At 44.1% G+C, this 13,575-nt stretch overlaps 1 protein-coding gene across 2 annotated transcripts in view; it reads left to right on the top strand.

Moving 5' to 3' along the window:
• MFGE8 (milk fat globule EGF and factor V/VIII domain containing) overlaps positions 1-13,575 on the top strand; it is a 231,706-nt gene that overhangs the window by 48,632 nt on the left and 169,499 nt on the right. For both annotated transcript variants that reach the window (XM_085644459.1, XM_085644458.1), the window contains exon 2: positions 6,140-6,265. In XM_085644459.1, the coding sequence (XP_085500585.1) occupies positions 6,140-6,265 (126 nt within the window). The remainder of the gene's footprint in view (positions 1-6,139; positions 6,266-13,575) is intronic.

Raw genomic sequence — 13,575 nt, forward strand, 5'->3', positions numbered from 1 at the left:
TGTAATCGTAAATCGTTATGGAGATATTGTCGTCTATGGACTAAAATTGCCATTTGATTTTCTATGAAGCAATAGAAAACAGTAAAGTTTCACTTCAAGAAAACTTCAACTTGTGATGAACTTCTTTCATTCCAAAAGTTAATAACCGCATGTGCGGCTTTCAACCGGTGCCTGGGGGACACACCCCAAATCATTGGGGGTGCTTCTCGATGTTTACATTTACACTCCACCTCGGAGAGTGATACCCCGTGAGCACGGTACAACCTTAAAGAACCTTTGATATCTTCAGGTAGTGCGCGTACTACTCCCTTCTTTTGCTTTCACAATATGTCTGGGCTCCAAGGAAAATAACATAAATATAATCTATTTTGACAAATCACGCTGGCTCCTTTTTAGGTCTTGCCTACGCAGTGCGCATGCGCTGCATAGGAAAGAGACCTTTATCGGCACAGCTTTCCCGGCAAAAACGTGTACGCGTTGCATTGCTTCCAATGGCAACGCGTGCAACTCTGGCAATTCAGCTGCGGGAGGGAACAGCTGGCGCCATATGTTATCAATTATTGTGCCTTGCTGCTCGCTCCCGCAAAGGAATCGCGCAGGCCCCCCGCTGTCCCCTCCCCCTGCTGCAGCGCTAGCGCGCTTGTGCTAGTTTTTTTCTTCTCCTTCTCCTTCTCCGACTCCGACTCCTCCGACTCGCTCTACAGTCCATGACTAAAAGACTTTAACCTTCGCCCTGCAGCACGCGGAGAGCCCTGCAAGCAATTGGTTGGCACAGCTCCCAGTGACTTGCCTTGACCATCGAGCTTGCACGCAGTCTCAGAACCGAGTCATCTTCGCTTCTTAATTCTGAGACGCTTGAAGCTCTCTCGTGCATGTCACCATGGCTACCCGAGGTGGCAATGCGGACGACTCTTGCAGACCCTACCAGGTGGCAGTGCTTAGCGCCTCTGGTTTCACTGGCCAGTTTGTGGTGGAAGAGATAGCATGGGTTACATTCGAGGAGGGGTTCAGGGTATCATCGCTGTGCTGAGCCGTGGCAGGGAGAAACCGGCAGCGGCTGATAAGCTGAGTAAGGGGCCGAGATAATTACCTTGGATGCAGCAAGAGTCATTTGCTGATTTTTCCAGAGCCTTCTTGCTTTGACTGTTCACCTCCTTTCTTTCCATACGTGCGATCTACTCTATGTTCTCAATGCGGTCTCGTTGGATGCCCTCTTGTCGTTTTTCATACATTCTCAGTGGCACTTGTGCAGCCGCTCATTGCTTTCTACAACCAGTGTCTGCTGGGAGAACTAGTTTCCTCCATGGTCTTTTACCTATTTGACTTGTGTTGCTTCCTTTACAAAATGGGTTTTGTAGTCTAGAATCGTTTTTTACGCTTACGTTGATTATCTTTGTGGTATGTCTATGGATGTCGCTTGCCAATTTTATATTCTTGTGTATTCATGTCCTTCCTCCAAGTCAACCATCGGGGTAGATTTTACACAGTGAATTTACCGGCAAACAGAGGATTTGTACCGGGAGATCCCTGCTTCATGCTTTTTTCTCTCTCTCTCATCTCTTTTACTCTCCCTTTCATCTCTTTTTCTCTCCCTTTCATCTCTTTTACACTTTTTCTCATATCTCTCTTCTACTCTCTCTCATCTCTTTTACACTCTCTCATCTATCTTTCTTACCCCACAACCCCCACCTGCCTCCCTCGCTCTCTGAGACAAAGAGGCACTGAAACCTATTGTTTTCACATGTTGAACCTGCAACACAACCACGTATTACTGCATTTGCACGCCATCCCTTTGTGTTTTTGTCATGGGTAGAATTTCCCAGCCCTTCTTGGCATGTCATCCCAGCCACACCACCTCTCATCACTCCCCACCAGGGCCTTCACACATCACTATTTGCTGAATCACTCGGATGCTGTAATGTTCTACAGCACAATTCTGTTAGCGTTATCTTTCCTCCAGACGGCTTGACCGTAAACATCCCACACATATCCTGTCTGTAGCCAGCAGGTGTATTAAGAGGGCGTGCTTAGATCCTCTCTGCGCCTTCATTCGGTCCTTCCTTGTGAACATGAAACGAAAATTAGAACTCTTTGCAAATAAAATTAAATGCCCGAGCATTGTCGCAGGAATATATTAGTAAGTAGTAGTAAACAAGGAGCTATACCTTATTGTTAGGTCTCGGCTATAGATGGCGCATGCCGTGTCTCTAAAACACATTGATACCACACCACACCACATAAAACACCAATAGCCCCTGGATTGCCGAGTCCGATTGGCTTTGCCAGTGTTTGTTTTCTTTGCTTTTTTTTTATCAACACTGGTGCAGAGCTCTCTGATTTTTACTAAATTCTACTAAACTTTTCAACCTTGCTTTGCTAGGGCAGGTGATGACTGGACGAGAAAAAATTGTTTTGTCTCAGTAGTTGACAGGCAGACTGTCCATCATCAAAGGCCCACACATTATGACCTAAAAGTCTTAACAGCCCATGTTGTCCAGATGGTTCGAGCATCTTCATTGAAACTGAAATCAAGTGCTTTCCCTATAGCACATCCAGACTGGGAGCCCAATCATCTCAACTCCATAGGTATAATGTTTTTTTGCCTTGAAACAGTTTGCTCTTAAGCACTGTCAATGCCATTTTCTCAGACACAATTTAAATGCCCTGTAGAAAATCGTTAAGTTGGATAGAATTAATCTCTGAGATTACATGAAGACCAATTCATTGTTGGAGTTTGTTAAATGCCGCTTTGACACTTCCATGCAAATTCGGAAATATACACTTCACTCAGCTGACACTAATGCCCACACTGGGGCTTCTGCGTTTACCTTGCACAGTCATGCCTGTTTGCACTCAATAAGATTTTCTGGAGTCCGCCATTCTGCCCTAATATGACTGCCTACTTAGAGGAACATGTGTCTTTGATAATGCACCCTGGCAGTTCATGTTCCATCTTCAACAATTGAGCGTTTCACCATCATCATGAAGCATGGCTATGCCTTCAACCTCTCTGTAGTCCCTTCTTCATGTCGTCCTGAGATTTCAGATGTCATCTACAGAGCTAAATTCAAAGACTACTTCTTGGAGCAGTTAAGCCAATTATGGAAGAATGAAAATGCTTGGAAATTTGCTGCCAGTTTTTTTCCACTAAAAAGACTATGGCTGTTGTGAAGCCTTTAAGATCTCAAAAAATGGTTCATTGTGCAGACTTTCTACATGGTTATGCTTGGTCACGCCTTTGGAGCGATGAAGGTAGGGTCCTGGATGATATCTTTAGATTTCCAGAATGTGCACTTCAGTATTTCTATCAAAGAAGTGCATCATCTTCATTTGAAGGTTGCCATCAGAGGCCTACATTATCTTAACTAATATACGATTTATTATTCTTTACATTGTCTTTGAGGTTACTGGTTAGATCTATGTTTGACGGTAATCCCAGTTGTGACCCTGTAACCTGAACAAGGGCCGTGAGCTGACCTCAGATATGACATCTGCATTTGGTGGACTATCATCGGACTAAGCATTGGCACTGCCAATAAGTCTCGATTTTTGGGACCTTATAAGTATTTAGTTATGCAGCACAATATCGTTGGTGCAACAACATCAACTGTTGCATGGCAAAACACTTATAAGGTACAAGGTTAGCTGTTGCATGGCTAAATGTTGTTGCACCAAGGATATTGTGCTGCAAAACTAAATACTTATAAGGTCCCAAAAGCGAGAACTATTGGCTATGCTAATGCTAGTTTAGATTAGTGTTGTACTTAAGCATTGTCTGTTGCAAATGGTTGTCTGTCAGTTACATATCTTAAAAGGTGAAAATTTTTATACATAATTCAATTGTAATATGGTAGGTATTTTCAGGGCCAACGCTATGTTTAGTCAGTTAGATGCTGTCTGTTTCCTAAGATTTTGTTTGGAGAATTGTCGCCAATGATTTCACAGTCCCAACAACAGAATAAGGAAAGGGATACAGTGATTAAAAACTCTGCATGGTGGCATCAAGGTGGATGGAAACCACGATTGTGGTAAAAGAGGCCACCACAGTGGAGAACTGTGGCAGTGTGAATATAAATGCCAGAGGTTAACATAGGCTTTCTAGGTGATGCTTGCAAAATAGAATGGAGCAGCGCTATTGATCACTGTGGGAATATGTTCACCTTGTCATGCCGGTTTTAAGGCAATTCTTTAAGTTCATTTTTATTGCAAACGTGCACCTGCCACATTTAGGAAGTGATACATTTTTCTTTCAATGTTATTCTTTCAATTATATTCTTTTTAGTTTTTATTGCATATACTTGCAAAAAAATAAATCGAGAAACATTGCTCTAGAAATTCACTGCTTTCCAAGAATAGACATATTGTGTTTGCCAATGCTTGATCGGTTTGTTCCCCTCACTTCGCTTCTTAATCCTGAGTGGCAGGCAGTAAGAAAACTGCTGCCCCTTTCTCTGTAATCAATCTGAAAACGTGCGGAAAAGACCATGCTGACCCTGCTTCCATTTGGCTGTGTTCATGCTGTACAAATACGTCACGCATGTGCACATTATTAAATGGAACTAATTCATCAGCTGTTGCAGGGCAGACACGTATCCAACGAGGCGCGCGAGGTGGGGCGTCGGCTCACTGCACGTCTCGTTCCTCCCGACCCCTGGCACAGGGCAGCCTTGTTTATTAAACACAAGAGTACATTCCTGCGGGTTACTCCAAGGAGTGTACAAGAGCTGGACGTTCTGAGAATCCTCGCACTGCTGGGACCCGTCAGAGGCCCGTGCGTCAGGACACTGCGTTTGGCAGAATTGTAACTGGGACAAAAGGCTTTTATTTCACAAATAAATACAAAGGCTCGCAGTCATGCGGATAGGTTTCCATTGTTCTGCCTTGAAAAAGATGCACAACGGACCAAAATGGAGCTGAATGTTTTTGTTTGCTGCAGGGAACAGAACACTCAAATTTTTGTAAGCGACATCCTCTCCAGCTGACCCCAGCAGGTTCTGCACAGTAGGCGAGATGGGTCTGAAGCAGCACAGCACACCCAAAACACCTGGAGCGCTGTATGCTGCGAATAAACGGGACAACTTCTAGGCGTTGCAAGGTTATGTTCTGGTTGTTGCTTGGCCTCTTAGGGGAAAAGACACAGGGCCTCATTTACGAGGTTTTGGCGCAGGGCAGCGCCGCAAAGAATCTTGCTTCGTTGCCCTGCGGCAATCAATCAATCAATCAAGCATTTGTAAAGTGCACTACATACCCGTGAGGGTCTCAAGGCGCTGGGGGGGGGAGGCTGCTACTGATCGAAAAGCCAGGTCTTGAGTGTTCTCCTGAAGGTCAGCAAGTCTTGGGTCTGTCGTAGGCTCAGTGGTAGGGTGTTCCATGTTTTGGCGGCGTTGTGGGAGAAGGATCTCCCGCCGGTGGTAGTTCTTCGGATGTGCGGAACGGTGGCAAGTGCGAGGTCGGCGAATCGTAGCTGGCGGTTGGGGATGTAGAAGGAGAGTTTCCTGCCGTCAAAAGAAAAGGGCAGGAATGTGCTGTATTTATGAGATAAGGCGCACTCCTGTCCTTTTCCCCTGCGCTTGTGAGCAGCCATGCGCCCACGCAGGCACCCTTGCGCCACGGTGCAAGGGTGACTGGCTTGTAGGGGTGATTGTTTTTGTGCAAGATGGGGCACCTTCCTGCACAAAAACAATCCCGAGAGATGTTTTTTCATCTTTCTATGTCTGCTACAGAATGCAGCACAGATAGAGGAAATCATGTGGAGAAATAAGGATATTTCTACTCGTTGTACCTCCCTAATGCCACCTTTGCTGTGGCGTTAGAACCTGACACATTCCCAGGTTTGCGATTCCTCGTAAATCTGGGAATGCTTCAGATTCCATAGGTGTTGCGTGGGAACACCCACAGCAATGCCCATAGAACGCCCCTTTCACACAGTGGCATATATTTACAAGGCCATGAAAAGCCACGCAAAGTGGATTTGTGTGACCTTGTAAATATGCTGCTGCACATTGCTCCACTGAAGCGTAAAATAAGTGATGGACTGGCAGCGTAAAAGTGCAGCTAGGGGCCTCGTAAATGATGCCCTAGGTGCGTATGTCTTCATCCCTGCATCATGCTCCATTCTCACTGACCGTCTGTTTTGCAGGTGAACTCTGTGACGTCAACCGATGCCTGAATGGAGGAACCTGTCTCACTGGCATATCCGCCTCTGCCTTTACATGCATCTGTCCAGAAGGCTTCACTGGAGCGATCTGCAACGAGACGGAGAAAGGTATGCATCCCGGCTGAGCCTTCCTCTTCTGAAGTCCACACATTCACCCAGTGGAAACATTTACTTACACCGTAAATCCACAGTAGGGCAACTTCTTCCAGAGAAATGTTTGGCTCCACATTCAATGTTTCTGACCTAGGACTCAAGCTTTACATTTCTAATAGGAACCTGAACCATTTCCAGGTGTACTTGTTACAGTTACCACTCCACACCCTTGTGCTTCTCTCGAGGGCTCTTAAGTAGATATACAACTTCTAAATGATGTTTCCTACAGGCTACCCAGATGGGAATCTGTTCCTGCATGGTTAATTGTCCTCACACCCTGTATGGTTTTTGAATTAATGGCTGGAAGGAGCATCTTTTGATGCAGGTGAATCCATTCTCGGATTTGTAAAATGTGCTGTCTGGAAATGCACAATAACTCTAGCATGGCTTGTGTGACCTGCCCCTTCTGTTGGTCCTAACCTGGTTGCTGGACATATACATCTAACACTGACCAAGTCTGCTCAGGCACAATGAGAAAACCTATTCTAATAGGATCTGTGTGGTCTGTGTCATGCGGTATCTGGTGCTGAAACCACTGATCAAGCTCTTAATGTTTTAGTGATTTCTGCAGATAGTGATATGGAGAGTAAATTACACGTGCATTATCTGGCAAGTACATTGTAAACAACTCTGTGCGTGCATCTACCCCTTCGAAATGTGTCCACTGATTAAAATGTTCCATTGATACAATGTCTATTTACCCCAACTACGAATGTTATGTCCCTCCTCCAACTACCAAACCTCGAACAAAGGGATGATCATCAAGCAGTTGTCATACGTCATTAGGTACATTTATGCCACCCATGGTTTAGAGTTGGTAACTAACCATGTATTAGGACTTTCTTTTTAACTGTGATATTTATTTATATGTATGTATACTTATTAGAGAGGGTAACAGAAAGTGAATAGGAATTCAAATACATACCTAAAAGGACCATGCCCTGAATGTATATTGTGTTCAGAAAGTGGCCATTACTTGGTAAAAAAAAAAAAGGATTTTACATCAACATAGAAATAGGATAGGGAATCTCCTCAAAGCTCCAACAAGGCTGGATATAGTAGGATCTACACACCACTCCATAAAATGTGCTTATTGCAGCAAAAATAGATTTCCAATATGGTTCCATTTTCCATTGCTTAAACTGAGAATTACGTTGCAGCCGCACAGAAACTATTTTATGTTTGGAACGCCCTTATAGCTCACAAACGTCAGCATAAGTCATACCTCAAAGTTAAAAAGAACAAAAATATTAAGTCTCATATAAATTGTTTGAGCTTCTTACACATGCTTGATGGCCTCTGAGAATTTTATGAGCAAATACATCTTGCATATACCAGTCCGAAAATATCCCAAACCTGTCTTTGCACGATTATCAACCCACACCACCGTGTTGACAACTGTTATTTATACATTTTGGGCACATTTCTCTTCAATACATACTTTTGGCATCAATTTATTTTCCCAACAACTCCAACATCGATGACCCTACACACACGTCTCTTTATCTATTTTCCTAATATTCAGCTGGAGTTTGGTGTCTCTGTTGGACTTGGCCCTTCTGGCAGTTTCACCCCTGAAACTTTTTGCTTTTAATTGTGACCTGGTGTTAGTGATTTTTGGCTTCTGCGCACTTTACCACTGTGTCCCAAGGTAAAGTGCGTGCGTGTAGTGAGGTTGGCCTGCCCTCCCATAGGAATGCATGGGGGAATGTATGTGTCCCTGGTAGTTCCTGATGCGTGGGGAGTGCAGGTGCGAGTTTGGTATGTGCGGACTCGTGTGATGAAATGCTGCGCGATGATGTGTGCGGCGTCAATGTACCTAGTGTAGAAGTGCCACTTCTAGAAGTTGGCATTCCTGTGTGCAGTGTGAGATGAGTGCCTTGTCTGGCGATTGGCTGGCTGAGGTCATGTGTTGGGCTAGGGAATTCCCAGGGTCAGGAGGGGTCTGCCCCAGTGGTGGGTGGAGAGATCTACATCCAGATGGGTGGGAGGAGTACACCTGGGACCTGAATAGGGCTGGGCTTTCCCCACACAATGCTGGCTCTGCCCCCTGTGGTGCGACTGATGACCCTGGCCGGTTCTGTGAATAGGGAGAGGGGCTGAGCAAAACAAAGTGCTCAAGAACCAGTTACATCTGGTTCGCCCCTCCCCTGCACCTTGAAACAAAGTTAACCTGTGTATAAAAAGGGTCTGTGACCCCATGTAAAATGTTCTCTCTTGTTCCTAATTTGAGGGGGGCCTGCTGCTGGGCGCCAGGAGGACCGCCACTGGGTACTGCCTCCCTGCTGGAGGACCCTGTGAGCTGGCCCCTGGACCCAGCCTTTGCCCCCCCCCCCTGCATCCTGAAGACTTTCCCTGGACTTTGGGCTTCAGCGCCGGTGAGCGCTCTACTTTTCATTTCGGGAGCGCTTTTAGTATTGCCCAGAGGAGAGTGAGGAGCTAGTGGCGTGCCGAGCGCTACAACCGTGATTCTGGAGGGAATCCCGACGTGGGGATTCCCCCGAGCTGCTGGGAGAAGCGGGTGCCCACCCCGCATTTTAAGATGGCCGGATACTTAAGAACTGAGCGGGAGCCCACCCTGCATCGGTGCCTTTAGGGCGGGTGCCCACCCCGCAGTGTGCGCTTTGCGGGAGCCCACCCCGCCTCTGTGCCTTTTTGTCTTTGTTTTTTTTTTTATCTACCCCTAGCGGGTGCCCACCCCACTTGGGTATCTATTTTCACGGGAGCCTACCCCGTATTTCTCGCCACGGAAAACTCACCGCCGCAGCCCGGAAGCCGCCTGACTGGGGGCGGGGCCTCGCGACGGAAGCAGTAAGCCGTCCGGGAGCCTCGCGGGTTCCATTCCCACCCCCTCCACTCCTGGGTCAGGGAGGAGAACTGCACGAGAGAAAGAAGCCGGCAAGTCTTCCCAGGGCTCTCGTGAGCTGAGGGAGCCCCGCTGCCCCAGAGAGGTCGGAGCGTTGTATGCTCCGTGTCAGCCCCGTGCCAGCCGCCACCAAGGAGCGAGACGCCACCGCGGGAGAACAGACGGAGCACCCTGGAGTACAGGTGAGGCGCCCTGTTGTGCACAAAGTCCCCGTGTGGCTGGGGGGGCATTTCCTGGCACCCCTAGCCTGGTGAGTGCCAGTGAAGGCACTGTAGAGATCTGCCTGCAGAGCGGCCGCGGATGGCAGCGGGCCGCTCCAACCCCGGGGGCATATGTTAGTTAAAGCACATCCTGTGCTCCAGCGGGACTTACAGAATTTTACAGCTGCCCCGCCTCGCAGTGGGCAGCTGCAACGAGGCGCCGTGCGTATTTCTCCCTCCCGCTGCCCCGCATGATAGTGGGCAGCGGCAGCACTTTGGGGGCATTATTCTTTTCGAGCCCACGAGGCTACAACGTTATGGGGGCATCATTCTTTTCGAGCCCACGAGGCTCCAACGTTGGGGGCAACATTGTTTAAGAGCCAGAAAAGGCTCCAGCGTTTGGGGGCATTGCTATTCGAGTCCCCCGAGTGGGACTCCAACGTTTGGGGGCACTATTTTTCTCAGAGCCCAGAGAGGCTCCAAAGCAGGGCATATGTGTTGAAAGGGCCATTGAGAGCCCAGGCTCATTTTCCAGCTGCCCAGCACTTAGTGGGCAGCTGCAATGTTTAGGTGGTGCCCTGCGCCCTGCACCCTGTGCGTTGCTGCATTCACAGCTAGCCCTGACTCTGCTGGACAAAGGGCGTTTGAGCCCCTGAGAGGCCAGGTTGGCCTAGGGGGACAGGTCTAGGTGATCTGTGCGCTATTTGTAATTATTGCCTAATGTGATTTATGCAATGCTTGGTGTATCCCTCTAGATGTATTTTTATACCTAGGAGGTTGTGTTACCTAGTATAGTGATACTAGTGAGTTCATGGTTCCCTGCGTAATATTTTCCTACGGTGGTTAGGGTTGGGTAGGTGGTACTTACCTGTTACCAGTGGTTACTGGTTGTGCGCTACATTTTCGAATTGGTGCTACAGTGATTATATGTGCTATGTTCTAAAGTGTTATTCCTACAAAGTGCTAATTCTACAACGTGCTAGTTCTTCTTTTTTTTTTGTTTAAGAATTTTTTATTGAGTTTTCAGAAAGGAAACAAAACACAGAAATACAAAAGGAATACAATCAATCAGGAAATCTAAATCGAACTTACAAAGTATAAAAATCAAGTAATAAGAACAATATAAAAAAATCCCATAAATGATCAAACAGTAAAGGAAAAAAAGAAAAGAAAAAGAACTAAATGGGAAGGGGAAAGAAAAGAAAAAGGAGAATAGAGATCAAAGAAATAAAAAACAGAAATCGAAGAATAGAAATCAAAGAATAGAAAATGTCCTAAGACTACATAAGATACCAGATAAAAGAAAACAGAACCAAATTAGGGTAGAGAAGCACGTGAAGAAAGATAAGATGTAAAAGGTAACCAGAGAAGATCAGATTTAATTTTTTGAGAAAGGACAGAAGAGGAGACATTGGCAATCCGATGTTCATCGCAAATAAAATTCCACCACATTAATAAAGATATTTTCGAATTGTCTTTCCACAAAGATAAAATAACTTTGAATGCCAATGCAATAAAAAGATCAAACAATAAAGAGATAGAAGTGGAGTCATCCAAATCGGGTGATGAGGAACCTAAAAAAACATTATGAAATGATAAACTCAGATTACAATTAAAAATGTTCATGCATGTTGACCAAACCGATTTCCCAAAAATCAAAACAGTAGGACAATCATAAAGGAGATGTCTCAAAGTGCCAGTATGTTTAGAACAAGACCAGCATAGTGGAGACGAGGAAGGGGAGAACTTGGATATGCAAACAGGAGTAATAACAGCTCTATTGTAAATAAAATACAAGGATTGAGTTATACGAGCAGCAGCAGAGATTTTAAATAACTTAGACCATAATTTATCCCAGACATCAATAGAAAATGAAAGGGATAAATCTAATTCCCAAGCAAGTTCAGTAGGAGATTTAGGTCTCTCGGTTATATGTAACATCAATAATTTATAAATAAGAGCTGCTTTAGGTTTATGCATAGGAAATAGACTGTATAAAGGTGTCGGGGGAGTAAGGGACGGTAGTGATACAGTTAAGTCAAAAGAGGATAATTGTAATTGTAAAGCAGCTGAGATTAAAAGATATTCGGCACGATATGTATCCGGTAATTGAAATCGTGTTTGCAAATCAAGGAAGGGAATAACAGATTGTTAAAGGGTTAATTGGTGTACAAAAATAATACCCTTCTCCTTCCAGTGTTTGTAATAGAATGATTTACCCTTGTATTTAAGGAATTTATTATACCAAATAATAGAAGATAGAAAGCATTGAAATGGAGTTAAACCATTAGTAAACGTATTATACAATACATTTTGAGAATATTTTATAATCGGGTTATTAGAGATGAAAGTACAATTAGACATATAAATCACATTCTGAAAAGAAAAATCCTTTAGAGAGGAACGTTCAAAAACAATCCATCTTGGAATAGGGGTATCAGCAAAATCAAAGGATAGGGCGAAGGACTGTTTGATTAGAAAGGCTGAGTGGTAAGCCTTAAAATCAGGAAAACGTACTCCACCTTCAGACTTAGGGCGTTTAAGTTTTATAAGGGCAATACGAGGGTGTTTCTTATTGCATAAAAATTTTACGCAAATGGAATTAATCTGCGAAAAATATGTAAGGGGAATGCAAATAGGCAACATAGACAATATATAAAGGACATGAGGTACAATCATCATTTTTATAGTATCTAACCTGCCCCACCAAGAAAGGTAAAGTGGGGATCATGTAAGAAGCAAAGATTGAATTTTAGTAAGTAATGCTGCAAATGTATATCGTATTGTGGCAGGTAGGGAAGCAGAGAACCAAATACCTAGGTATTTAATTTTTGTGGGGCACCATGTGAAATTAGTATCATTAAATATATATTGATAGCATAACGAGTTCAGGGGTAGAACTTGTGTTTTAGAGAGATTTAGCTTAGAGCCAGAAATGCTGGAGTATAATCGAACCTCATCCAAGAAGGGAGGAAGTGATGTGAGAGGATTAGCCATGTAAACCAATATATCGTCAGCATAAGCTAATATTTTAATTTCTACAGAGTTATGTGTAAAGCCAGATACATGAGCATTAACCCAAATACGCTCAAGGAAAGGTTTGAGGCAAAGAACAAATAACAAAGGGGAAAGAGGGCAGCCCTGACGCGTACCACGAGATAAAGAAAAAGAATTTGAAAAGTGATTATTTACAAAAATACTGGCCCGGGGACAGGAGTATAATAATTTAATGTAAGAAATGAAAGTCGGACCAAAACCAAACCAACTGAGGGTTCTAAACATAAATTGCCAATTAATACGATCAAAAGCCTTTTCAGCATCTAGAGATAGCGCTGCAAGAGGAGATTTAAATTTTTTTGCATGCGAGATAACATTTGCAAACATTCGAGCATTATCTGCTGCTAATCTACCCTTAATAAATCCAACTTGATCACTCTTAACCAATAATGGCAGAAGACTCTCAAGAGGAATAGCAAGAATCTTTGCAAATATCTTACAGTCATAATTAATTAATGAAATAGGGCGATAGTTTTTACACAGGGAGTGATCCTTGTCAGGCTTGGGAATAATAATTATTAAAGCATCCATAAAGGAACCAGAGGCCTTAGCATCAGTAATGAAAGAATTAAACAGTGTCAGAAGCTTAGGAACAAAAATCGATGCAAAGGTAGAATAAAATTCAACCGAAAAGCCATCCGGTCCTGGAGCCTTTGATTTTTTTAAGGATTTAATGGCATTAATAATTTCTTGGGCAGTAACCGCATCCTCCAAGGAATCAAATTCATGGGGTGAGGATGGGGGAGAAGGAAGGCCAGAAAAAAAAATATCTAAATTTTGATTAGAAGGGTTCGTGTCATCGGAGTAAAGGGCCTCATAGTAATCATGAAAGATAGTAGCAATATCATCATCTGAGGACACTAAGCGTTTAGTGGATTCATTTAAGATGGGACCAATATTTTTACGTTCAGATTTGATTTTTAAATAGTTATCTAACATCTTACCAGCTTTATTTTGGCCACCATGATATTTAGATTTAATTTTGAGGAGAATATTACAAGCTTCAACTGTCGCAAGTTTGTTAATTTCAGATTTGGCCTTAATGAGGTCATGAATTGCCGAGGGTGATTTGGAAGTGAAGTAATTATGCTCCAGTAATTTAAGCTGTTGTAGTAAAGCTAAATATTTATTTCAAGCAATTT

This window comes from Triturus cristatus, chromosome 3_1 (genome assembly GCF_964204655.1).
Source record: "Triturus cristatus chromosome 3_1, aTriCri1.1, whole genome shotgun sequence".
NCBI lineage: Eukaryota > Metazoa > Chordata > Amphibia > Caudata > Salamandridae > Triturus > Triturus cristatus.